General features: G+C 40.9%; 1 protein-coding gene across 3 annotated transcripts in view; it reads left to right on the top strand.

Moving 5' to 3' along the window:
• The window catches only part of LOC8041322 (sodium-coupled monocarboxylate transporter 2), a 58,806-nt gene that overhangs the window by 19,628 nt on the left and 14,432 nt on the right, over window positions 1-24,746 (top strand). For all 3 annotated transcript variants that reach the window (XM_040216385.3, XM_040216383.1, XM_040216384.1), the window contains exons 2-8: window positions 14,215-14,286; window positions 15,615-16,033; window positions 19,512-19,577; window positions 19,873-19,924; window positions 21,091-21,158; window positions 21,567-21,724; window positions 23,489-23,629. In XM_040216385.3, coding sequence (XP_040072319.1) covers window positions 15,704-16,033; window positions 19,512-19,577; window positions 19,873-19,924; window positions 21,091-21,158; window positions 21,567-21,724; window positions 23,489-23,629 — 815 coding nt within the window. In that variant the 5' untranslated portion in view covers window positions 14,215-14,286; window positions 15,615-15,703. The remainder of the gene's footprint in view (window positions 1-14,214; window positions 14,287-15,614; window positions 16,034-19,511; window positions 19,578-19,872; window positions 19,925-21,090; window positions 21,159-21,566; window positions 21,725-23,488; window positions 23,630-24,746) is intronic.

The raw sequence follows: 24,746 nt of genomic DNA, 5'->3' as shown, positions 1-24,746 counted from the left end.
AAAGTGAAGTGTTCATAACGACATATTTTGTAAAAGGAAAGCGAAGTCTAGTAAAGCTCACATAAATATATTAAGAAGGGTATGGAGAAGAAGTCCGTGTTTTATTTCTGTTAAAAGGAAGAAAGTAAAGCAAGGTCCACAACGCATTGCATTCGTCCTTTGTTAGGATAACGTTGTTTCAAAAGTGTTTCATTGCGAGCAACTGTCCATGTTTGTGGGACTCCACGAAACTCTGGTAGATTGCATGCTAGACCTTGGCACGTATATTCGCCACAACTGATTCTTGCACAGTGCTTTTTATTTTAAAGCTAAAAAGGCAAAACCAAGCAACGTTTTTCTTAAATGCGAGTTTACATTTTGATTACCTCGGCACTTTTTGTGAAGAGAAACTCTCCGAAGACCTTATTCCCTTCCCCCACCCGTGTACCGCTCGCTGCATATAAATTGCCAAGAAAAAGACGTTCTGTGCCGGATCAAGAAAGTTCCTCCAGCTGCGAAAACCTGTTCGCATCAAATTTCACATGAACACGTTACCAGTGATGCGTCTGAGGAAGAGGGAAATGTTTGTTCCTTGGTTTGTTGATGGTATATATTGTGTCTATCACCTGCTGAAATGCAGTATTGTTTTGAATGCCTGGCAGATTACAATCAGGAAATATATGTCTATAACCCCAATTATGTATATTAGGATTCCGCGTTTTCGGAGTTCATTTCCCGTGAAATTCTGAGTGAGTTTTTCATACTATAATTTTCGGTGGAAATGCTGGGTTTATTTGAGTTTATTTTTATTAGATCTCCAATGCTTTGAAATTCACAGTTTATTTTACTGTGTTCCAAACAATAACAAAAAAAAATTCTGGGCACCATAACCCGTTGCCCTGAAGGAACTTTGATAAAAAGGCAAGCCCTTTGTGTCAGTAGTTCGAGATTTTAAAAGAAAGTGAAGTGGCATTTCATCAAAACCACTGACAGGGGGCTCTTAAAAAAACTTACCTAAAAGAAAAACGTATTTTTTATTTGTTTTTTAAATTGTGACTTAAAATTCTTACTAGAAATAGACTCAAGACGAGCTGGTAGTAAATCGACATCTTGTAGACCCTGAGATGGGGAACATCTCAGAGTCTACAAGATGGAAATTCTCAGTTTTTTTATAAATCGGTGTTGACGAAAACGTTGCCATTGAGGGTTTCTCAGATTTTTTTCGGATTTATCCGAAAACACGAAACTTATGTATAATACACTGCACTGCACGCCGTATAAGCGAAGGACAACCCCTGCAACCACATACGTGTACCCAGTACCGCCCATTAAGGCGTAGAAGCTTTCTCTACATACAAGAAGGAAGCAAAATGTTAACATGTGTGCTGACCAGAGAATAAATCCGGACGGCCTAAAAAAGTAATTAAATAGAAGCCACTAACAATATTTGAATGGGTTATGCCACGAACACATTATCACCACTTTAAAAAAAAAGCACAAAGTGCTGTGTACATCGGCGAAACCAAGAACTTTCGGGAGAGGAATTGCCAGCTCCGAAACGACATTCGCAATTTCGATCACAAGTGCAAGGTGGCTGCTGGTCACTGGAACGTTAGACACTACCCCATTGACTTCAATAGCACCCGCATATTCACCATTGAAACTTACTACCGTCAAAGAAATTTTGTGGAATCATGGCACACCCGAAAACCTTACGCCTAAAAAACTTAATGGGTCCCTCGGCGCTTTACTATCTACCTACAACAACGGGCTTCCGATATCTCGAAACCCTAGAGAAATACACCACTATAAAGGAAACAGAAACAAACAAAAAACACAAAGATGCTGATCCTCAACGGCCACCGTCCGTCACCGTTGAAGATAAGACCGAGTAGGCCTCGAAACATTTGGCCCTAATTATTGATTGTTCGACGTCCCAATATTTTTATTAATCATGTCCCAATGAGACCTATCCCTATTAAGTGTCCACGTTCGATCAGCAAGCTGTGTTACCTCTCTCTAAAAAACGATGAGTTTTATAACGTTTCTATCGTATTAGGCTAAAATGTATGTACTCATTTACTCATCTGGTGTCCAGAAACAGCCAATACCTTAATACTGGTACACATTTACACTCACACATACACTTTTATGGAAAATAAACACAGAAAAATAGAACGTTGTTAGTAAATGTGAACGGTTAGAGCACTTTTAAAAATAAACATCAATCATCAATTATAAAATTCCGCTCATTTCCAAAAACATCAACCACCGGACTCAGTGCATTAAAATATCCTTGAATTTATAAAATATTAAAACATAGGCACGTCTTGCACATAAAAATGTGGTGACGACACTAAGAACGAGGGTCATAGAAAGTGGAGAAACAAGTCTAGGGTGACGTATTCCACTACCTACAGTTCTACACGAAAATACATATCCTCAAGAACTCCGGCGACGTAAAAGTGCTTTTAAGTTTAGCCTAAGAAACATCGACTCGTAGCTAAAGAACAACCGGTGGCCGTAATAAGAGTCATGCATAACACGTGTAAACTTTCTCTGCACACGTTGTAAGCTCTCAAAGCTACTTACTCCCATACAGTTTCAGACTACATATCTAACCTCCAGTTGTTAACGCACAATACAAGTGTAAAACCTGACAAGACATGGCGGGTATTTAAAGTAAAAAAAATGCTGTCCTTAAAAGTTCGAATGCGCCATTAAAAGTTCGAATGCGCCACAGGCATGATTGCGCAAGAAATATGAGCTATTTCACAGTATCCGTCGTCATTTATTTAGGGAGGGGAAATTTATCTTGATCGGCTGACGTCTTGATTCCTTCTACCAAGCCTCTAATTTCGCTGCTATGAGTGGAACTGAGCGTTAATGTGAATTAAATTAATCACTTCACTCGAGTTCTAAAAAAACGCAAGTTATTGACGTTTTTACGTTTCTAGTAATTTTTTTAACAATTGCGCAGTGTTTATTGATGCTTTAGTGTTTTAGAGACTTATGAAGAAGAACGCAAAAGAGGACCGCACGAACAAAGGGCGGATTAGAGCGATTGCAGAGCCTAAATGAATATACACCTATTTATAGAAAAAACCCTAAAAAAATGATGGCCTTGGAAAATAAAGCGCAACATGCAAGCTACAAGTGAGCCCTAAAACGACAATCGCTACCGCTACAGTGAAGCTTCCGACGTTCATGCTTGCAGATCCAGTGCACTGTTTCACGCATATCGAACTTCTGTTCTCAACGCGCAGCATAACACGGAGCATTATATGATAATCGCACCTCAGCCAAGTGAGGCCGGTGAAGTTCGAGACATAATAGTGCACCTTCCTACCTAACGTCCATACGACAGAAAAAAAGAGCTTATTAAGCGCACGACGGCATCTGAGAAGCGGCGACTTACAACAGAAGAACTCGGCGATTGCAAACCATCTCAGCTGCTACGATCCATGCGACAACTTCTCGGAGATGGAGCAACTTTCTCTTATGGCTCCAAACGGCACGAGCTTTTTCTCCACAAAATTCCTAATAACGCACGAATGAATTTGCTGACGTTGAGTAATTTCTCTTCGGATTGTTCCGCCAAGCTTGCAGAAAAAAAGAATATTAAACACTGCTCTGCCATCTGTGGCCTCTTCCATAGTAGCTCCCATCAACAAGCAGGTATAGGAAACTCGACAGCTTTAAGACGAAGTACGCAAACACGCACAGCTGCTGGAGTCAGCGCGTCGGATGCCTCGTTTCCCCGCCCTCGCAACTTGAACCAACGTGGCTCGAACAACATTAGAGTTCGACAAAAGAGCCAATCGCTACGTCAGTAGTTCTAACGCAACAGCACAAGAGACAACTCCCGAGGGTGTTGTGTGCTGGTACCATCCCGCTTTTGGTATTCATGCACGTCAATGCCAAGAACTCGCGCTCGTTCCAGAAAAATACTCGAACCAAGAAGTGACGGCGGCCAGTTCAGTTGCGTCGTCTCTCAGCCATCATGAAGTCTTCCCTATTGCCAATCGTGAAACAAGAGTTCGATTTCTTATAGATATTGGAGCACAAGTTAGTGCGATTCCCGCGACCTCCCTTGACCATTGGATCACCACATCCACGAAGGTTCTGCAAGCAGCCGATGGAACTGCCCTCGGAACTTACGGGCAGAGATCTGCGTCCGTGGACTTTGAATTGCACCGTACAATCAGGCGGGTATTCATCGTTGCAGATGTTCCATATGCTATTATTGGCGCTGATATTTTAACTCACTTCGTTCTTCTGGTGAACATGAAACCGAATAAGCTTTGAGACGCTACAGCTCACATTGGCGTACGTGGAATTCTCTCAAGTTCACCGCTGCTCAGCACTACGCTGCTTTGCGGAAAGCCGAAACCAAGTACGACACCATGCTTTACAGCTTTACCAGTCTTTACAGCTCTACCGGTTACTAGTGTGACCTAAACCCGATGCACCTACAAGCATTATGGCAGATGTTTCGGGTTCTGCAGTAGGAACAGTGCCACTGCAACACATCGGTGAACAGTGGAAGCCACTTGCTATCATTAAAAAAAAATGAACACCCTGAAAAATCCGCTACAGTCTGTTTGGTCGCGAACTTCTTGCCACATATCTCAGCGTCATTTTCGTTATTTTGTCTAAGGTCGCGAATTTTTTGTATTCTCATAGGTCACGAGCCACTTACATTCGCCATAACATCAAATAGAAAACACACTTTTCTCGGGAAAAAAGGCACTCACCATTCGTTCAACGGTATCAACACCGACATCTGACAGATCAAAGAAAAGAAGTTTGTGGTCGCTGACGCACTGTCACGTGTACATAATGACGCATTGATCCTACGCGGCATGGTACAAATTAATTTCATCTCGCAAAACACCAGCAATAAGACATGCTTTCAAGGTGACACACAAGGCGCATATTTGTGGCTAAAGGAAACCTTCGTTCAAGGGACAATTCTATGTTCTTCGTGATCGTTCAACAGAAGCGTTACGACCATACGGTCTCCAATGCTCTGCACGGAGTGTCGGATCCTTGCGCACAAGCTACGTAAAAACTGATCAGCGTCCTTTTCGTTTACTTGAAGATGAACTCGGATATCTGCACTTGATCAAGAGCACGCACCTTTTGTCAAAAGTCGAAGATCAATCATTACACAGTAACGCCAGTTCTAATGTTTCCGCATACCACCAGGCCTTTCGATTAAGCTTATCTAGACTTGTTTGGCCCCTTACTTCATTCCTGAGATCTTACACATATTTTGACCTCCATAGAGTCTAACTTTGTAACTTTGTAGCGGTGGTCATATGGCATAGCACTTCTAAGTGCGGAAAAAGATTCCCAAAAGCAACGGCGCTGACTGAACATTAAGCGCATTAGTATTTGTGCTCAACAAGATTTATGTAAGGATTTAGGGGACGCCAGGTTAGAAATTAAAGGCCAACAGTGAAGAAGATAGGCTTCACTGGATAGCAGATTCTAATTCCAAGTTTTTTCGTTTTTTTTTTTTTTTTTTAATACGTCCCAATACCAACTTGCCTATGAAAAAGAAGTAGGCCCACTGTTCAGCACTTCTCATAATCGGCGGCGCGGCACTAAATTGGTTGTTGCGAGAATTCGCCGCCAAAAATATGCGATGACCAGACATTCAACTAAGCCTTAAAACTTCCCGAGAGAAAAAAAATCTCAATAAAAAAAAGAAACACATCGCGTTAAAAAAGAAAGTCTGGCACGTGGAGGATGCTGATATCAGGAAAGAGCAAGACGTCTACGCATGTTGGTTTTCTCGCTCATCCCGTCAGAACAGCAACTCCTCAATAAAAGGGATGTCGGCACACTGCTCATCACTTGGCAGTAGCCTCGGCCCGTCATTAGGGCACTGCAATTCTGATTACACGTAAATTCTTTTAGATAAATGCAGCGCCGTCGCTTAAACACACGATCTCACACATATCAAGGAGATTCGTCACGCAGAGAAACAACGCGTAGCGTCTAGGAGACACCGGCACCACTGGACTACAGGACATCTACTCGCATTTTCCTTTGCACTCGGAAGTCAGAATCACTACTGACATTATAAATGAACATCAGAACACTTCCTCATTTCTGGGTAGTAGCTGAGGCACGGCGAAGTGACTCTAATTGCGGACGAACTATTTCACACGAACTGCTATGACCGTACTTAAAGTGCTGCACCTTCACTTTCTCACAATATGATGCTAATCTCGGCAAGGAGAGTAGTGACGCAAGGAATATAAGGCTTGCAATGCGGGGACGTTAGTAACATGAAACTGCAGGACGTCAATGCAGAACGGCCTTCGTGCTCGTACGTCAGGACTCACCTATGAAGGGGACGTCGGCACACAGCTCAGCATTTAGCAGCAGCTACGGCATGACCATGCCGTAGCTGCTGCACTTATAACAGCGTATTAAATCTCTCAGACGAGCACTGTTCACTAAACACATATTGCTGCATCATAATTTGCAGGCCAACGGCTTTTTAAGCAAGCGAGATGTACATGCCAGGCAAGAAAATAAGAGCTCGTTCAAAGAGGTATTGTCATTACTGTACCCAGATTGGTCTTCGCGCACGTACAGCTAGCCGTCTATGAAAAAGGACGATCAGCACTCTGGTGAGCGCTCGAAAGTAGTCGCGATGGGGAGATACTACGCTAATCACAAGGAAAACACATTATTTAAGTAAATAACTTACTATGAAAAGTGAAGATCAGTGCATCAGTTAAAATCATTAACTCTATTAATCGACACCCTGTAATCCATTAATCGGGTTCGTTCATTTCCTTGCGTAATAGTTTCAAGAAAGTCAAAATGAATGTGGTTGCCTTCGCTGAATATTTGATAAACAGTGCAGTGTGTTATTTCGTGTGTAACTGAACCTTGATGTGTGGTTCAGGACAGCCAAAAGACACCCCAAGCTCATCAAGTATTACTTCAGACGCAGAGGGGAAGAGGTTCGTTCATATTCTCTGAAAAAAGCGAACCCTTTTGATTGTTCACAACAGTCTTTACTGCGCTAATCAAACACTCACACGGCGTTGAAGTGCGAGGAACACGAATAACATTGTGAACTTGTTTAGAGTTACAAATCTTGCCCCTAAAGTTTACTTTAGGCCGTAATTTCAGCTAAAGTTTGACTTCATAGAGGTGTAGTTGTCCACGTCTGCATGGTGAAAGCGTTGAATGTTTAATTTTAGATTTGTTAGTCAACATTTAACAGGTTACAGAAGTTAATCCTGAATAAAGCATTAATCGATTAATCGGTAGGTTAATCGATCCCGAACGCAGGCCTAATAAGAAAGAAATACTGGGACATGCTGTCGCTGCTTGCCAGCCCCTTTCTGGCAATCTTCATGTCTAAGGGAATTGCTAGCGTTTGTAATAGGCCAAAGGGTTACTCGAAACGCCACCTTTAGAATTTCAAAGAAATCGCTCTTAAGGGAGTTGAGACCAGAGATTCATGAGCTACGAATGAATTTAATGGATGAGAAAGTTACATGAACTTTACGAGCACCAAACTGAAAAATAAAGAGACCGAAATTTGAGGAATTCTTTGACGAAAACTTTGAGCTCGGATGAGAAGCTGAGAGTCTGCGTCAATCCGTATAAATGCTCCTGAAAGCAATAATAAAAACTATTGCGTGTTAAAGTATAAAATAACGAAAAAAAACCCCCAGAGGTAAAAGGAATTCCAAAACACAATGAAATCTGAAAGGAACTGAATCGAAGATCGACGCCCTCGGGGGATCGCAGAGAGCAAAGGATGATTTACAGGTCTTTCAGCGGATACCGCATCGAGACCACGAAAGTATTAGCATTGTTTGGTTTTCAAACCGAGTGTAACGTGTTGATTTTTTTTAATTCTCAGATAAAAAAACCTGCCCATCAAACAGATGTATTTGCTTCTCTGTGTCCAAACCGATCGAAATAAATAAACACTAGTGTACTTTTTTTACTACAAGTTTTTTTTAATAAAACAAAACAATAAGAAAGTAGAAAATGCCGTACCTGAGGTTTCTTATACGGAAAGGAAAATGCAATTATCGGGCTTATATTTTTAGTTTATGAATGCTGTGTCTATAAAAGATTTTGTCAGATAGCCTCATGCCTTTCGATGGCGACTAATTTTCTTAATTTATTGATCAATAGTTCAGCATGTGCGCTTAATAAAATTAGTTTGTTATGTTACAAAAAAATATTTACTGCGAGTGAAGCAGCAAAAAAATCCATTAACTCAGAGGTTTTCTTTTTTTACATCTGCTCCTCGCCGATAGACGCAACGGAAGTGAGTAATCGACGTCATCTTTGTCTCTGGAATTTTTTACCAGTGTTTCTTCTACATTTTCAGCAGTGCTTTCTCTTCGAGACTCATCATCTAGAATCTTCATTGCGTGCTCTTATGAAGAGTCTGGTTAGTGCTCATCTGCTATACCAGGGCTAAAATGAATAATAGCTATGACTCACAAACATTAAGAGACGGAACATAGATAGCGCTTCAAACCAGCAACCATCCATTCACATCCGTAAGTCTGCTAAAGTTTGTTAACCAAACGTTTTAATCACGGGAATTCTGCCTACCTGAAGTTTGAGGATGCGGTTAAAGAATATTACATATTTCCTGTCGTAAGTACATTATTATAGGCGGGCCGTGACTCGGAAGAAGGCTACGTACTTAGTATTCGCGACTCAAATTCACTATAGTTGGCGCCACTCGTTTTCCAAAATGGCGGGTGTAGTGAGGGTCCGAGTTCCGTGCCGGCATACCAGTTGCTGAGCTTCTCTTGTGTGCTGGCTTCGCTGAGCGACACAAATCATTGCAGCTTATACGAGGAAGCTGGGGTGTTATGAGCGCAGGTCACATTTTTATCTTGAAAACGAAAGCGGTGTTTACCGTAATATTTACGCCACGAGTCACGTTTTAATTCTGGAAGGGTGCCGGAACAAACCTCTGTTTTGGATTTAATTTCTTGGCATAATTATTAATTTCGGATTATTTCATAACTCAAAATGTGTATCACAGCGTAATTATTGAGCTGAACCAGTTATTCGCAGCAACTTTACTTCGTGAGATACGTGTGCAATTCAGGCACTTCAAAATATTTTAGAGAGTTCAGTGTCCTTTTAGAAACTTGGTCTTTCATTAACCTTAGAGCTAACATAAAATATTGTATTTATCTAAAAAAATCAGTGCTGTTATTCCTGTGATGTTCCTGCCTTTTCTCGCTAAGGTAATTGTCATTTGAAATAATGAACTGCGGGCCTTCTAATGGTTTTTGGGGTATTCAGATGAATAATGACTCTAACATCATTCCCAGCAAAAGAATAACAGGATTAATCAAAATTTTACAAAATATCGTCACGGGTAATGAGCTTACAACATATTCACAAAACATACAAATTAAGAAACGCTGTTCTCACTACAAAAAAAAAAAAAAAAACAGAATTTGAGTCAGATAGCAGAAGCGTCTGCGTTTTCAAAGTAACCCGTGACGCATTGGACTTTATGTTACACCCAGTATTTAACTGATTGTATATCTTAAAAAAAAATGTCAATATATTTTATATAAAAAAAATAAAATTTTGACCTTTCTGGGGAAACTATTACGGTTGAATGAACTATATTTATTATCGTGGTGTTTATTAGGGGCCTACATCGCCGCAATGCGTATTGGTGGCCTACATTACCGCAAGTTGTATTAATAATAATAGTACCATGACGATATCTTAAACATTGTTTTTCAAGCTTCAATATAATTTGTCACCTATTATCAAATTTCAAACGTGCGAGAAAGTATAACAATAAAAACTGAGCAAATTAGCATCGCTGTGCCAATCGCCTTATTTTTATTTAGCAGGTTATAAAATCCAATTTTACTGAAATTTATTAAAATATTTCAGCTAGTATGAGAAATCCATGCAAAATTACATTAATTATGAGTGAAGCATATGGTACTATCAAACTCGCGACTTTCGACAATCGGGAAAGCTTCCTGTCGCTAGCAACCCTTCAACGCCAAATAAAAAAAAACTTTTCTTTTTATTACAAATCTTCTTAGAACATTATTTTCTATAATTGTTCTGCGCCGTCGTCTTAACAATCCCAGCCTTTCCAGTTGAAAGGAACGCCGACCACTTGCACTTCTGCTCCCTGCAGCACTTTTCGTTGACGTTAGAAACTGGTGAAACAGTAGAGTTTGAGCATTGCGTATACAAGGGAACACAAGCGCCGTGTGTTTGCGTTAGCGTTGCGCTCAATGCACCTGCGCGGAGCCCGAAATTGCGGTCTTGGATTGCACGCTCCAGTGTGGAGCCAGTAACACTAACGCAAACGCGTAGCACGTGAGTTATCTTCTCTACGCATTAACTAAACGCGCTAATAAGGGACATTCACGTATTGGCTGCAGTACCACAATGGGACAGTGAAAAATGTTTTTATTCCGAAATTACATTTGATGAGGCATCAACGCGAACAGTTCCGCCGTGCCCGCTGTGCAGGAGAACCGCGGGACCTTACATAGAATGCTTCCCCTTTTGCCGCGGGATGGCGAACAACGAGCAGGAAACGCGAAGGGCTCTCACTGAAATAGTGGAGACAGTAGTAAGATAAATGCCATAAATTTGCAGGACATACAATTCATGGTAAATAAAATCCTTCTCCAGATGCGAGGATGTTATTCTTTCCCGCAAAAAAACGGTGACCCATTTTATTGTGCGTCTGAACTAAGTAACAGTGCATTATTCAATAAAAAACAAGTAAATACTGCCGCGTACGTGTCTGAGATGGTAACGCACGCGGCTGTCACGCGTAGGCACCGGGTTTGAACCCTTCCTGTGCAGCATTTGCTTACCGTTCTAAAAAGATCAATCTGGATACATGACATGCGTTCTGCTGTAGGAACTTGGTGTTAACCGGGAGTGCATAAAATGAGCACGCGGCATTGCCACTCGTCCGTCGCGGCAGGATATACGGCATTCTTTCGATTCAGTTGAAGGTACAAGTAATGGTGGGTGAGGTTTGTCAATGAGTATGAACAGCCTGTTTCTCGCCACCCTAGTTTGTTCTTTCACACTGAATAAAGGTTGATTGATTGAAGTTCGCCGCATGGGGCATTTATTTCAAGTTCGACGCTCATCTGCTCTTTTAAGTAGTGTTAAGTATTGTGTGTCAAAACTTTTCTAACAAGGGTAAATAAATAAAGTAAAAAACCACCCTTTAATATTGACTTTGCGGACGTCAGGTACGTTTCGCGCCCATAATAAAACATCATCTACCGCTTTTTTCAGAAGCAGTTTTGGAACGTCTAGTGGGTCACATGGTGCCATAAAATACCGCAAAAGAAAGACGTCATTGACTTATGAGGAGATACGGCTTAAAGAAAATAATCACCGGGATCGTTGGGAACGTTCACTAGTTTCAGCAGGTGGACTCAAGCACACAGTCATACATATATAAAAAGCCTGAACCGAAAAAAAATGGAAAGGTGTAACTGATCGTTCTAAAAAAAAAAATATTATAAGGCTTCTGTCCGGAAGTTACTTTCCCAAATACCTCAGTCCAGCAAAGCCCACATGAAAACGTCCTATGCTGTGGCATGCAAGCTGTACATATTCTTTATTGAGCAGAACCCGCTGTAAAGGGAAGACAGGGGGAGTAGTAAATTGCAACATTAGAGTCTGCAGAAGAAAATCTCCTGGTAGCCTTTGCACTTTGCTTTTCGCAACATTATACCAAGAACACCGGGAAAAAGGCTATCAAGAGCTAGCTTGACTGAGTCTGATGCCCTTGTAAGTACATAGAATGCATAATTTTGATTTAAAAACAATCCTATTTAGACATTCCTAAAAATTATACAAATCAAATCAACGCATTAGGTAAAAATTACTAGCGAAACGATTCAAAACATTCCTTTGAAATTCCCGCTAATCAAATATATTTTCTAACACAAAAAAGTGAGCACGTTTTTTAGGTATACAATGCGGGCAGTATACTTTACAATTTGTATACAATGCGGTTCATACAAATGTTATTGAGCAGTGTAGGTACCTTATGAGCAAGAGATCGTAGTGCATAATTTGAATACGGAAACAAGGAACGTCCTAGATTTCCCTGTGACGAACAGTGATGACTGATTTAGGTTTAGTTAGGTTTGGTAGATTCACCAAAAAAGGAATAAACTTTATGTTCGAAAAGGCGTAAATAAACAAGCGATAAATATAAACACAAAATATGTTTATGGCGATCTACCTCAAAAATAAAGTTTCGGCATGTGTGTTGAAGGAAACATTTACAATAAAACGAAGCATTTCTTGTAAAGAATTATTAGTTCTCTTTTTTTTCAGTTTTTGAAGTTGTGCCCCAGACTAAATGGCAAAAGTTGATTTGTAAGCCCTACGTAACCTGATAAATTTGAATCTTAACATTCGTAGGCAAAAGAGAGAGACAGTGACCGATAATGCCAGCTGCCTTTTCCAGTTTTGAGTTAGAAATTCTATATAATAAACCCATTGAATATATTCTGAAAAAAAAAGACGACTAGCGGTTTAGGATGGCTTACTCTTTCAATCTGGGTGCACCCATTTTTAAGTGAATAATTAGTATTAATTAGTTTATTTACTGTTCTACATAAAATCGCTTTCCTTTTAGCGGTGTTTATTTCAAGTCCGTTTTGCTCTGATCATTAAAGAAACTTCTCCAAGACAGCCTTATTTATAATGATCAGTTCATCAGTATTCGCTGCTGTAATGAATGTACTAGAATCACCTGCATACACTATAATATATGAGCGGTGACAGATGTTAAAGATGTAATTAATATACACATTGAACAGCAAGGGGCCATATACTGCATTGTAGAACACCAGAATTCAGTAGTTGCAACGAATAAATGTAGGCTGTCTGAAGTCTGCAGGCTCGATCTAAAATAGACAGTAAATATCGACACCTGCACAAAGCACTGTAAACTTTCCGTCAAAGGTGTATTTCACAGGTGCGTTTTTTTCTTCTAAAATTACAAAGCGTAGCTCCCTTTCTGTAAAAAATAAGGCCAAAAAACTTGCCGGGGTCAGCGGGGGGCGGCGACGCAGACGACTGAGTCGTTTGGCGGGCCTATTAGGCGCACGTATTGAAATATGGCGTTGCGAGCAGCGTCGGAAGGTTTAGCAACCAGCGAAAGAATGCAGACGATGCGCAGACGAAATCCGTCGGAAGCAAGAACGCCGTCGTTAAGCAACGGCGTTTTTTTTTTTTTTAACTTCAAGTCTTTTTTTTATTGTCCGCATTTTTTTAAAATTAAATGTTCACTACAAAAATATTGTTTTCATTTTAGTAAATCGCGGCCGTCGCTCGCAGCCTCGATGAGGATGTAGGGCCACTTATCAATACGTGCGCCATACTCGCCTCGCCGCTCAACTCAGTCGCCCGCCGTTAACGCTGGCAAGTTTTTCGGTCCCATTTTTTTACAGAAATGAATCCACGCTTTCTAAGTTTGCAAAACAAGAAAACAAAAACAAAAAAAAACGTATCTGTAAAATACATCTTTCCACGGAAAGTTTAGATTGCTTCGTGCAGGTGTCGATTTTTACTTTCTCTTTTAGATCGCGTCTGGTGACAGACACGCTATATAAGCATTCACTGGGATACACTGCTTCGATATTTAAATATGAGTTAACAAGTCCTAAAGGCTTGCTTCGTACATTTTAATAGGAAGCCTATCAAGGAGGGTTGTTTGGTTAAGAAACTCCAAATCATTGCTAGAACCAATAAAAAGTCCCAATGTCAATCATCTATGCACTAACTTCTTTATATTATTTTCTTCTGAGATAACAAAGCGCATTCTGTAGATTTTTTATTGCGGAAGCCAATGTGAATTCAAGTTAACACTTAAAGTAGAATTAAAAAGATCGTCTAAACGACGAAAACTATTTTTTCTAGCCCTTCAGAAAATATGGGTAGTTCAGATATTTGCCTATCATTTGTAACTACATTTTTATCACGTCACTTATGCAAAACGGTAACTTTTACGAGTTTCATGGTATTTGGACACTTTGCAGTTTACAAGGCCAAGTTCAATATGTATACTAATATTGAGACGATTATATCAATCACAAAATTACGCGGACTTTATTTGTACACTATCAATGTCGTGATTTCTGCTATTACTAGGTCATTTAAATTCACGAAACACTTTTGATTCGTTCCTAGGTGACAGAAAAACAGATTTGTCTACTCGACTCGAGAGAAGCGAAGACGCATACACATTGTGAACGCTGGAAGGTAAGTTGGAGAACTGAATGTTAAAATACCCGGAGAGCGGTATTTCTGACGCTCTTTCGATCACCAGATATTGCAAGAGTATATATTGATCTCTTTTGGATTGCAGCGTTGAAGAACATCGTTAATGGACTGCCATACAATGGCGGGGCGCTTTTTATGTGTGTCGTGAAAATTACGTTTGTGAAAATTTGCCTTTGTGTTTTATAGCGCAGCTCTTAGGCGCCCGTTTCAGGCTTGAGCGCCGTCGCCGTCGGCGTAACCGCGCGTTGCATTGTGGGACATTTCCCATAATGACGTCACACGTGACCTCACGTGTGGCGTCACGAGGGTCACGAGTGACGTCATGAAGGTCACTCGTGAAGGTCCTGGAGAAATCACGACCTTCGCGAGTGACATTACGATGGTCACTAGGGTCACGAGTGACGTCACGAAGGTCATGAGTGACGTGGCGAGGGAGGATGAAAAAAGGCGGAGGAGAAGAGCGGAGGAGTAGGGGAGGAGAATGAGGGGAGAAGAAGGGAGGATGATGATGGAGGAGGGGGAGAGGAAGGAGAATGAAACGAGGAGGAAGGGAGGACAAGGGGAGACGGAAAGGGTACGGAGGAGGAAGAGGGGCATACCCTCCTCTCCGTACCGTCCCCTCCTCCTCATCAAGAGCTGCGCTTTAATTCGGCATTACAAGAAATTGTAAACGCTTTTTATCTTTTTAATTCTAGATGTAAATTGATTACTATACATCCTGAGCGCAGTAATGTCACGGTCATATCTTGACGCCAGGAAGCTCTGATACAAGCGATTTTTGTCCCGTATCATTGCCAAAATATTTGTGGTAACCCATGGGTTATTTATTCGTGTTTTAACCGTGGCTGTCTTATACGGCAAAGACGTAAAGTGAATAGACTTAAACATACTCATAAACTCATCATTTGCGAGGTTCACGTACTGTTTCAAAACTACAGTGCTCCAATCAGTTCCATAACTGTATTTTGCAGACATCGCAGTTGGCGGACTGCGATAGGTTGAAAAGGGAAATGTTTACTCGCGCCGCTAGATAATTAGTGGGTTTTAAAGCACGCTGATATCGGTGAATGATCGCTTATGACATGACTTATCGTACCTGCACGGCCAACATTATTGTTTATATTTGTAAAGAAATCATCAATGGCAGCCCATATAGATTGGGTAATTAGGATAGGGCTGAAGTTGCAAACATCCCTATCGAAACATCGGCCGCCACACTGAGGAGTCCCGGAGGCTTCTTTGCAAGTGACACAGCAAATAGGCTTACGAAGAAAGCAAGCTTCTCAACGAGTTTATTTTATTTTCAGGCTGATTCGCTCGCTCCAGAGTATATTGAAACACCAAAAGGCTCGAAACATTTCTACGAGTAAGCTGGTTCAAAACGACGTCGTCGAGTATGGGCCCCCTTTTGGAGTACATCCTGTTTGGGGTGCTGACCTCCGCTAACCTAGCTCTAGGCCTCTACTTCTCATTCGCAAAGCGATCGAAGAAAGCCGGCACGGACGAGATGTTCCTGGCGAGTCGATCTCTGGGCAGCTTTCCGCTGGCCATGTCCGTGCTCGCATCCATGATGTCAGCTCTGGGCGTAGTCGGTTTCGTCGCCCACTACTACTACTACGGCTTCTACTTCAACTGGGCTTTCCTGTCTCAGATCGTTGTCTTGCCCATGGTCATGAACGTCATGGTGCCTTTGCTCTATAGACAGCGAGTGACGTCCATTTTTGAGGTGAGCGTTTGCGCTTTAAAATATCGGATTCATTCTGTCATATGTAATTACAATGTTTGCTAATGCCGCGAGCGATCTGGTACGTGTTTCTCCACCAGAATCACCACGATTGAGAGTGCATTTGTTTTAGAAAGAACATGCGTCTCTAAGTTAATCTTATTGATATGCGGTGCCGTCTTCTTTTTAAGACCTGCAGCGAAAGGGCGTGTGGCCACAGAAATGTACTGCAATTATTGTCACTGACAAAATTACAACGGCAGGGAGTTTTTTTTTCTTTTTTAATGTTAGGCGTTTAGAACGCGCTCCTTGTCTTGTGACGTGTTTTGACTACGAATGCAGACTCTAAGCCCAAGAAAAGCCGAAAGGCTATTGAAACTAGGTAGGTCGCGCTGGATGCGGGACAAGTGAAATTTCTCCCTGCAGTTTACCCATTCCATAACTACAGTAGAAAGCAGAAACTACACCGTTTCCTTAGAAACTTTAGTGGCTGCTTTGGTGTCTCAGTAGTGCGCCTCTCGTACGGGGGAGACACTGTCGCCGTATAGGCTCGTAATATCGCCTCGGTGGGTTACTGGACGTTGGATAAAATTCTGCAACCTTGCTTTCGCTTTTAAACTTCATACACAAGCGTTTACTTCGGCGCGCCCATATACGACGATAAAATAAAATAAAGGAGTGGAGTGGCACAGGTTAAAATAGGGCGCCACCCTGCAAGGCGGGGATGCCGCAAATACTCCCTAGTCTGGTATCTCTAATCAAGACCCCTAGTAACGTCAAGATTCCCACCAGAGCGCCCGTTGTGGCGCTGTCTACGTGGAGCGGCAACCACTCGTGTGTTACAGTTAGCAATGTCCGCCGCAGTAAAGACCTACTTAACAAAAAGTATAGCTGAAAGGTAGCACAAATTGGCCTTCTTGCGTTATAGTGGCCAAAATGTTTAACATATCACCAGGTTTAGTTGAAAGAGGCAATTATTGTTTCTACATTAGGGAAGAGGATACCTGCAAGTTAAATGTTCGATTGTAACCTGTCAATATTTAATGACTACTTAAGAATGCTACGGTCAGTACTCCAAAAACAAGAACAAATCACTCTACCACCGAATAATTTCTGCTCGTTTGACTCTGTGCGAACACACGAGCATATAGGGATTGTTTCACCACAGAAGCATTTATTCGGTGCACTCGCTGCGCATAAAGGGTTACGATACGGTGACGCTTTGCCGGACCCCTGTTTCCTTCTTTTTGTTCATTTTCTTCTAACCTCTGAATCTCTGAGTCGACTTACCACAGGAGGTATTACAGGTTAAGGCAGAAGCTCTTCCAACCCTCATGTACATGTCGCGCGATATCACGCAAGGTCCACTCGCTGCCAGCTAATAATTTCGTCGTACACAAACGCCAAAGGGAATATCTTCCACCGCTTCGCCCTGCATTCGAAGTCGTAGAGCCCACGATTCACAGCGGCGTTTTAAAGTACGATTTTCACGACGGTGAAAGAATTCGACACTTTCATTTAAATTTAGTGTAGAAATATTCTATATTCTCCGCTCGTCACTGACTCTATATCAACTTATTTGGTGCGTGTATTTGGTCTGCAAGAATACGAGACATACAAACAGCTAAGTTTGCAAAGTGTTATTCCATCATATATATCAAATCAAATCAAAGTTTATTTAGACAACCGTCGAGGAATACAGCTGTCTCGGGGGCCGTCACAAAAGGCATCGACATGCCTGACAAGGCGACAGCCCCCCGCCACCCTGACACCCCTATCCCACAAAGTGTTGAAGTTGTAGCAGCATCGGGCTCGTACATCTTGACAGCCGAAATGCCCAAATAACGTCCTACCATGCACGTGAATTTGCATTTCTGCCATCTCTTTTAATGTAGAATGTGTGTCGGAAATGTATTTTGAAAACCAGATGTTAATGGCCGTCCTTAACACACAGTTTGCATGATAGCTGCAACACTCTAAAAACTCGTCTTCACAGTCCATTCTTTCCTTTCTGCAGTAACACATGAATGGATATATCGTAAACGACCTTATTTTTGTGGGTTTAATATTTTGCGAATTGTTTGTTTCGGAAATATTTCGCTGGCACAAAATGTTGGTACTTTTTGCATCTTGAGAAATATGCTTTCTCAAGATGCAAAAAACCACGTTCTCACGAAATTACTTTGCTTACTGTGTTATTAAGAGGCGACTAGCTGAACCATGGTGCAGCCAGTCCGGTTTCTAGTGCTGCAGCACTAGAAACGGGACGCGATAGCGCGGAGAAATATTGGAGGCGGGTGCCACCACGTGGCGCTTGTCTACAATTCAAAGGCAGGCCGGCCGCAAATGTAGAGCGAGCCATCTGACAAGCATCTTTCTGGAGGAGGCGTTGCAAGAACCTGCTCTGACTTAAGTAACTCTAAACCTATTTGGTGTGTAAGTTTAATGCTCATGCTAACATAAAAGAGCGTTAGCAGAGAAGTCTTGAAAAGATCAGCTAAAAAGAGATATCAAGGCTAAAACTTATTTATATGTTTTCAAAGGACCTACTAAATATGGACACATCTCATTTCTTTCAACCACGTATTAGTAGACCAATAAGGGGGGTACACAATAGGGCTATGGAAGTTCCGGGAGTTAATGATGCCACATACAAGTATTCATATTTTGTTAGAAGAGTGGAATGGTGGAACAAGCTTCCCGAAAGTGTTGTGAATTGTGACTATTACCCTAATTCGAGAAATATTTACTTGAATTATATTAGACTTGTCATTTCTCTCTATGAGTGAGTAAGAGAAGTGTTATCTTCTTGATTAGGTACATTGATAGCTTGTGTAGCGTGATGCGAAACAGTGCGGTTTTGCAAATTGATATGAAATGTATAAAGTGTTAAGAAATGTATATAATATTGCATGATATAAAAACTGCGGTTCCACTCCTGTAAAGCGCCCAGGAGGGCGCACAATATTTACAAATAAATAAATAAATAAATAATGTTTTACATGTAGAATAACTAATAAAATCATCTCCCGTCTACATAGCATGGTGTAATAGTGGGGATCGTAATGTTTTTTGCCCTTGACTACACATTTCTTTTGATCACCAAGCTGCCTTTTACCACAAGGGAAGAGGCAATGATATGGTTATATGTTGCCCATTGATATTTTATTAAACCTTAAACAGCAGTAAGATATGTAGGTTTAAGCCTAAGGCTTAAAAGTATAAAACGTGCACATAAAATATATATATGAAGAGGGTTTTAAAGTCCCTTCATTTCACAACATTTATTTTCTAGTTGGAGAGATTGCCATCTCGAATGCCCTGGTGAAACATAGACTAATTAAATTGTTTATAGTGTGCCAGTGAACATTACAGAAGTTGTACTATTTTTAAAATTCATATATGAAAAACCCTGGATGTTCCTCTTTACTAAACTACAACTGTCAAGTTTAATCTATGAGATGAATATTTCTGTTTTCAGTACGTCCGCATGAGGTTCGGCCGAAATATAGGCCTTGTGAGCTGCGGTCTTTATATTCTGATGAGTGTAAGTATTTGTCTATTTCATTACAGTCTTTACAGTATTAATATCAGACATGTCTCCAAAAAGTGCATGTAACACTTCCAACTTATTTTATTGAAGCCGCTTGCTTGTACATTTCATCTACGCAAGTCAAAAACGTACACATATCCAGGTGGCGGAACACGGCACAAAACGTTTGTTTGTGACATTGGCATGCAATATAGTGGTTCATAAACCATTCGGAATGTTAGGATTTAAGAAAGCAGTCGTGCCATTGATTGATACGAAAACTCTGTAAAACCTGTTTCTTTTATTCCAGCAATCACTTGGAGCTGTGGCGCTCTATTCGGCATCCGTGGCCGTTTCTACAAGTAGGTCAACTGAAGTAGCAAAGTGTTCACAGCAATCACGGCGTGTTCTACGCACTATAAAACCATCAGCTAAAAAAATGAATATGTAATTTTAAAGTTTTGAGTTCACTCTGATATATTAGTGCGTGTATGCTGATCCATAAATCACCAACCTTTGGTATCATTTTATTCAGCTTAACGAACGAGAATGGCAAGCGGTATCACATCTTAATGCAGTCTCAGTGGAATAACGCTTTCACCTTTTTGCATATGAAACTGCTTATCCTCTGACGCATAATAGCAATCACCCTTGGCAATGAATAGTCTCCTACAAGGAACCCAGTGATGCATTTTCCAGTGTATCGTGGTAGAGTATACATTAACGAGCCAGAAAGAGTTTCGGGCAGTGGAGTTCGTATGTCAATCCCTATTTATTTTGTTAGACATATGGAAGTTAAGCATACAGTTGTAAATTCTTATTCAACTACTTTAGCGCAAGTCACCTAAGTGAATATGACATCCTCAATTAAGTAGAACGTTATATTCGGCTAAGTAATGAATTTTAACAATAATGGAATTTTGATGTTTTTGGCGAACCTTTTCCCACTGTGCCGTCAGCTGCACAATGTATCAGTTTAAAATATTATTCATTCTCGCATTTATAACGTACGTTTAGCTATATATATTGAGAGAGCTACAACTAATAGTTACCGCGTACACTAACGCTCTTTGATGCAAATTTAGTGAAATCAGCGGCGCTGTACGACGCCATCGTTTTTTAAGTTTACAACAATAGTTCCAAAACGAGGAGTGTAACCATGTGCTCCCCATTTTGGGTGTGTGTGCATGCGTGTGAATGTGTGTGTGTCTGTGTGTGTGTGTGTGTGTCTGTGTATGTGTGTGTGCGTGCGTGAGTGCGCGCGCGCGCGCGCATATATGTGTGTGTCTGATCTTTTGGCTCTTCCTTTTTTCAATTTGAATTCCACACTATAATATGCTGCAAATTAAATAGTTACGTTATGCATATATTCTAGATATATAGAAAGACGTGTATTTAACTAGAAGTACTGCTGTCAAATAAATGATTGTGTGCTTATTTCTGCAGAGCAAAAAATAGTTTCCACGTAAGACAAATTTAATTCCAATGCTAACAATCTATGCGATATCAACACTGACTCTCGTTTCAGTTTTCACTGTTCGACTGCTCTTTTCCACACTTACAATTGGATTAGCCGGTACAATATATACAGCCCTTGTAAGTAATTCTTTAATTACCTTCCTTTATTATTTTGGCGTAATTTCGCGTTTCTGAGTTCTTCAAAAGCTTATGTTTATAGTAAAATGCTAGATTATATCGATTACACTAATAATGTAATCCCCTTTGTTTAGGCTATAAGCAACGTGTTCTTATTAGAGCGCTGATGTAAAAGATTTTGTGATTATTAATGCCTGTGAAGGTAGAAATCTTTCATAAACATTGCTTCTTATGTTCCAATGACTCAACCCCTACTTGTTCACTTTAGCTTCTTAGGGCTTTTAAGCACAAGGTACGCATGCGTTTACATCAACCAAGAAGTTATATACTCTCCTTAGACTCATTGCGGAACTTTTCATTTTCTCAGACGTTTATTCGGTATACACAATTCCTTTTATCTCACAACAGGGAGGACTTCGTGGTGTTGTGTGGACCGACTGCATGCAAGGAATCCTGATATTGATGGCTCCTGTAACGGTGATTACAAAAGTCATATACGACTCCGCCAACAATAAAAAAGTATTGCCTCCAGTGACAGACGTTCCGTTCGGACGATACATGCTTGAGTATGAAATTTCAATCTCGCTAATCTTTATAACAAATAGACGACTGCAGTGAAATACGAGTTGTTGAGAAAAGTGAAATAAAAATTATTATGCACACTATTTTATTATAGGCAAGCAATCGCCCAAACAAAGCGCGCGAGCAAATGCCATTTTACGAGCTACACTTGCAGGAACTGAATCATCCTACAAATTATATTAAGTGTTTTTTTTGTATAAAATAAAGAGTGTTTCATATCGAAAAACCCAGGGAATGGGCAACGTTTACAAGAAAACGACACACAAAACATAATTTTCAATACATTTTTTTTTGTTCTCCTGGGTTGTATTTCCGAGAATTAAAATAATTCAGTAGCCCAATTCACCGTCTAAACACCGTGCACTAAAAAGCGCAGGTGTATAAAAGAGAGGCTGCCTTTTGGTGATTAATTCTTGTTTATAAATAAATCGTCCTTATTTAAGAATATCGTAATTGAAGCGGGAACAGAGGTGGTCTAATGGCGATTTCGAAATTGTTTCATGTGGAGAGGTACCCCTGTCCTGCTAATAACAGGCACTTTGCTTCGTCGAATATTCCTGGAGGGGAGCGGAAAAAATATGCGCGAAAGTCGAAAGCTCCGCTACGGTAGACAATAATAGTTCAATTCGGACTCTGGCAACGAAAATTTTTTTAAAGAGAGCACAAAGCTGCCGCCATGGTTCGAATCGATATATGTTAGAGTTCCCAAGCAGCAGGGATTATTGCCAAGCAATGGCCAATGGCTGGGGATGGTCTCGTGGCCAGTGGCCAAAGAGTGGCCCTTCATTGGCCAATGCTTGGCCGATGGCTGATGGCCAGTGGCCATTGGCCAATGGCCAGAGAAAAGCCAGTCATCCGCCAATCTCTGGCCACTGTCTGGCCACTGGCCAAAGGACCATTGCCAGCCATTGGCCAATGCTTGGCCAACTCTGTGCTGCTTGGGTTTATCCTTAGCGTAAAAACATTAAATCTATGCAAGTTATTTTTTTAATTCTCGATTTAAGTAGGCCCGTGTTCTAACACCCCCGAAAGTCCCTGAGTGTGATCTCTACCATGATAGAGTAGAAGCGCCAAACATTACTGTTTCTGTGATAAGTTCAATCAATAAGTTCCGCAAGGTTAGCTTTATCGCCGCGCTGTTTGACTATAAAAAGATGTGCACGACGTTTTTGACACTGCGACTTGCAAATTAGTGAGGACCAATCCGGCTATTTGTTTTTGTAAGCTGAAAAGGAATAATATAAGATTACGAAAAAAAAGTTAATGAACATTGACTACCTTCTGTCAGTAAATAATGAGTCGTTGTGCGCACCAATGAAGGCTACGGAAAAACTTTCTTTGTAATCATGTTTTATTTTTAGGACAAGAATTGTCACTGTTTTCCATTTTTGTACCGCCTACTACCGACGTCTAGATTGTAAACGAAGTATTTTACCCGTTTGTTTTGCTTATATTTTCTATGAGCCGGTTGCCAATCTCAATTTTGAGTCATGCTCACGATAAAATTTGAATACTCATTTATAACAACACACGCACGCACGCACGTGCCCACCCACCCACCCACCCACCCCACACACACACGTGCGCGTGCGCACGCGCTCACGCACACGCACATGCACGCACGCACACACACGCACGCACACGTACGCACACGCACACACGCCCGCACACACGCGCACACAAACACACAAAATCGGCGAGTCCGTCCTATAACAGTCATAATACGATACGTTTGTCTCCATTTCCAGTGCAAGTGCCACGATCACCAACGACGAAAACGTGTGGGCGTGCATTTTCGGTCTCAGCATCACATTCCTGTATCGCCAAGGTGTGGATCAAATGGTCGTCCAGCGTTACTTTGCGGCGAAGACACTCAAGGATGCACAGAAGTACTAATATTTTTTCATGGCATTGGTCTTTATTAGACTCTCGTGAGAAAGCATTCAATTAAGAAACTCGAGAGCAGGGTATAAATAAAGTGAGCGAATCTTCAACTATTTCGTCCATATAGATAAATAAATAATTAAATAAATACATAAATAACGCAAGCAAGAAGACAGCGCCCTTTCGAGAATACGTTTTTGCTTACGTTTTTTTTTTTTATTCACAGTGCATCGATTATTGCTGTAAGTAACTCATAGAAGGCCACTTTTAAATTCTGTGAACTAGCTACGCCATGAGCACTCCCTAAAAATTGAACCAATATTCGGTGGCACTTCTAGATTCAAGGCCTCACCTCTTGCACACTCGATTTTAAACTGCATTTTCTAGCATTGACGAAGTTGCTACCGAATGCGATCCTTCTGTATTTAGTGATAAATATTTACCTCTGCTTTTGCGATTTTTTTTTTCTTTTTGCTTTGTACAATTTGTCTTTATTAGGTGCCAAATATCTCAATGTGTAGCTTACTTCCGCCTGTTTAAATAGTTAACATAAATGTGGGGACATATCTCTGCATGTTAAAATTGTCTTTAATTTTGCGCAAAATGGTCAACTCCACTTTCGTGATTTCCTTCTACTCTCTGACTCGTTATATTGTTAGTAATAAAATCACAAATGACTGTCTAACTTTGTTTAGCCAGCCTAAATTTTGCTCATGTATATTTGTGAAGTTATTTAGTAGATTCCGAATGCATTTAAGACGTTCTGTTTCCTTCCCCTTCGCCTCGTGTAATACATTCATAGGAGTATCCTTGAGGGCAATGAACTTGAACTTGAAATAATATTTTATTCCTTAGCCTCACAAGCTTCTGGTTATAAACTGTGACTCGGAACACCAATGTTTTGCTCATTATCTAATGACTTTTTCAATTAAGAAGACCGACTGGTATCGTGATTTGGTCGCAACATGTGTCTACTCCTTTTTACTTTGAGACAATGCCCTCACCGAAAAATGAGAGCACTGCCTCTCACGCTGCAATGATATTTCTTTGGCTAAATCTATTGAATAAAGAGAATATACGGTGATATAAGTTACTCGAAGGGCGGTATGCCTACAGAAGCTT

Source organism: Ixodes scapularis, unplaced genomic scaffold (genome assembly GCF_016920785.2).
Source record: "Ixodes scapularis isolate PalLabHiFi unplaced genomic scaffold, ASM1692078v2 PGA_scaffold0__279_contigs__length_252992795, whole genome shotgun sequence".
Taxonomy (NCBI): Eukaryota; Metazoa; Arthropoda; class Arachnida; order Ixodida; family Ixodidae; genus Ixodes; species Ixodes scapularis.
This window is presented reverse-complemented; position numbering and strand designations above follow the sequence as displayed.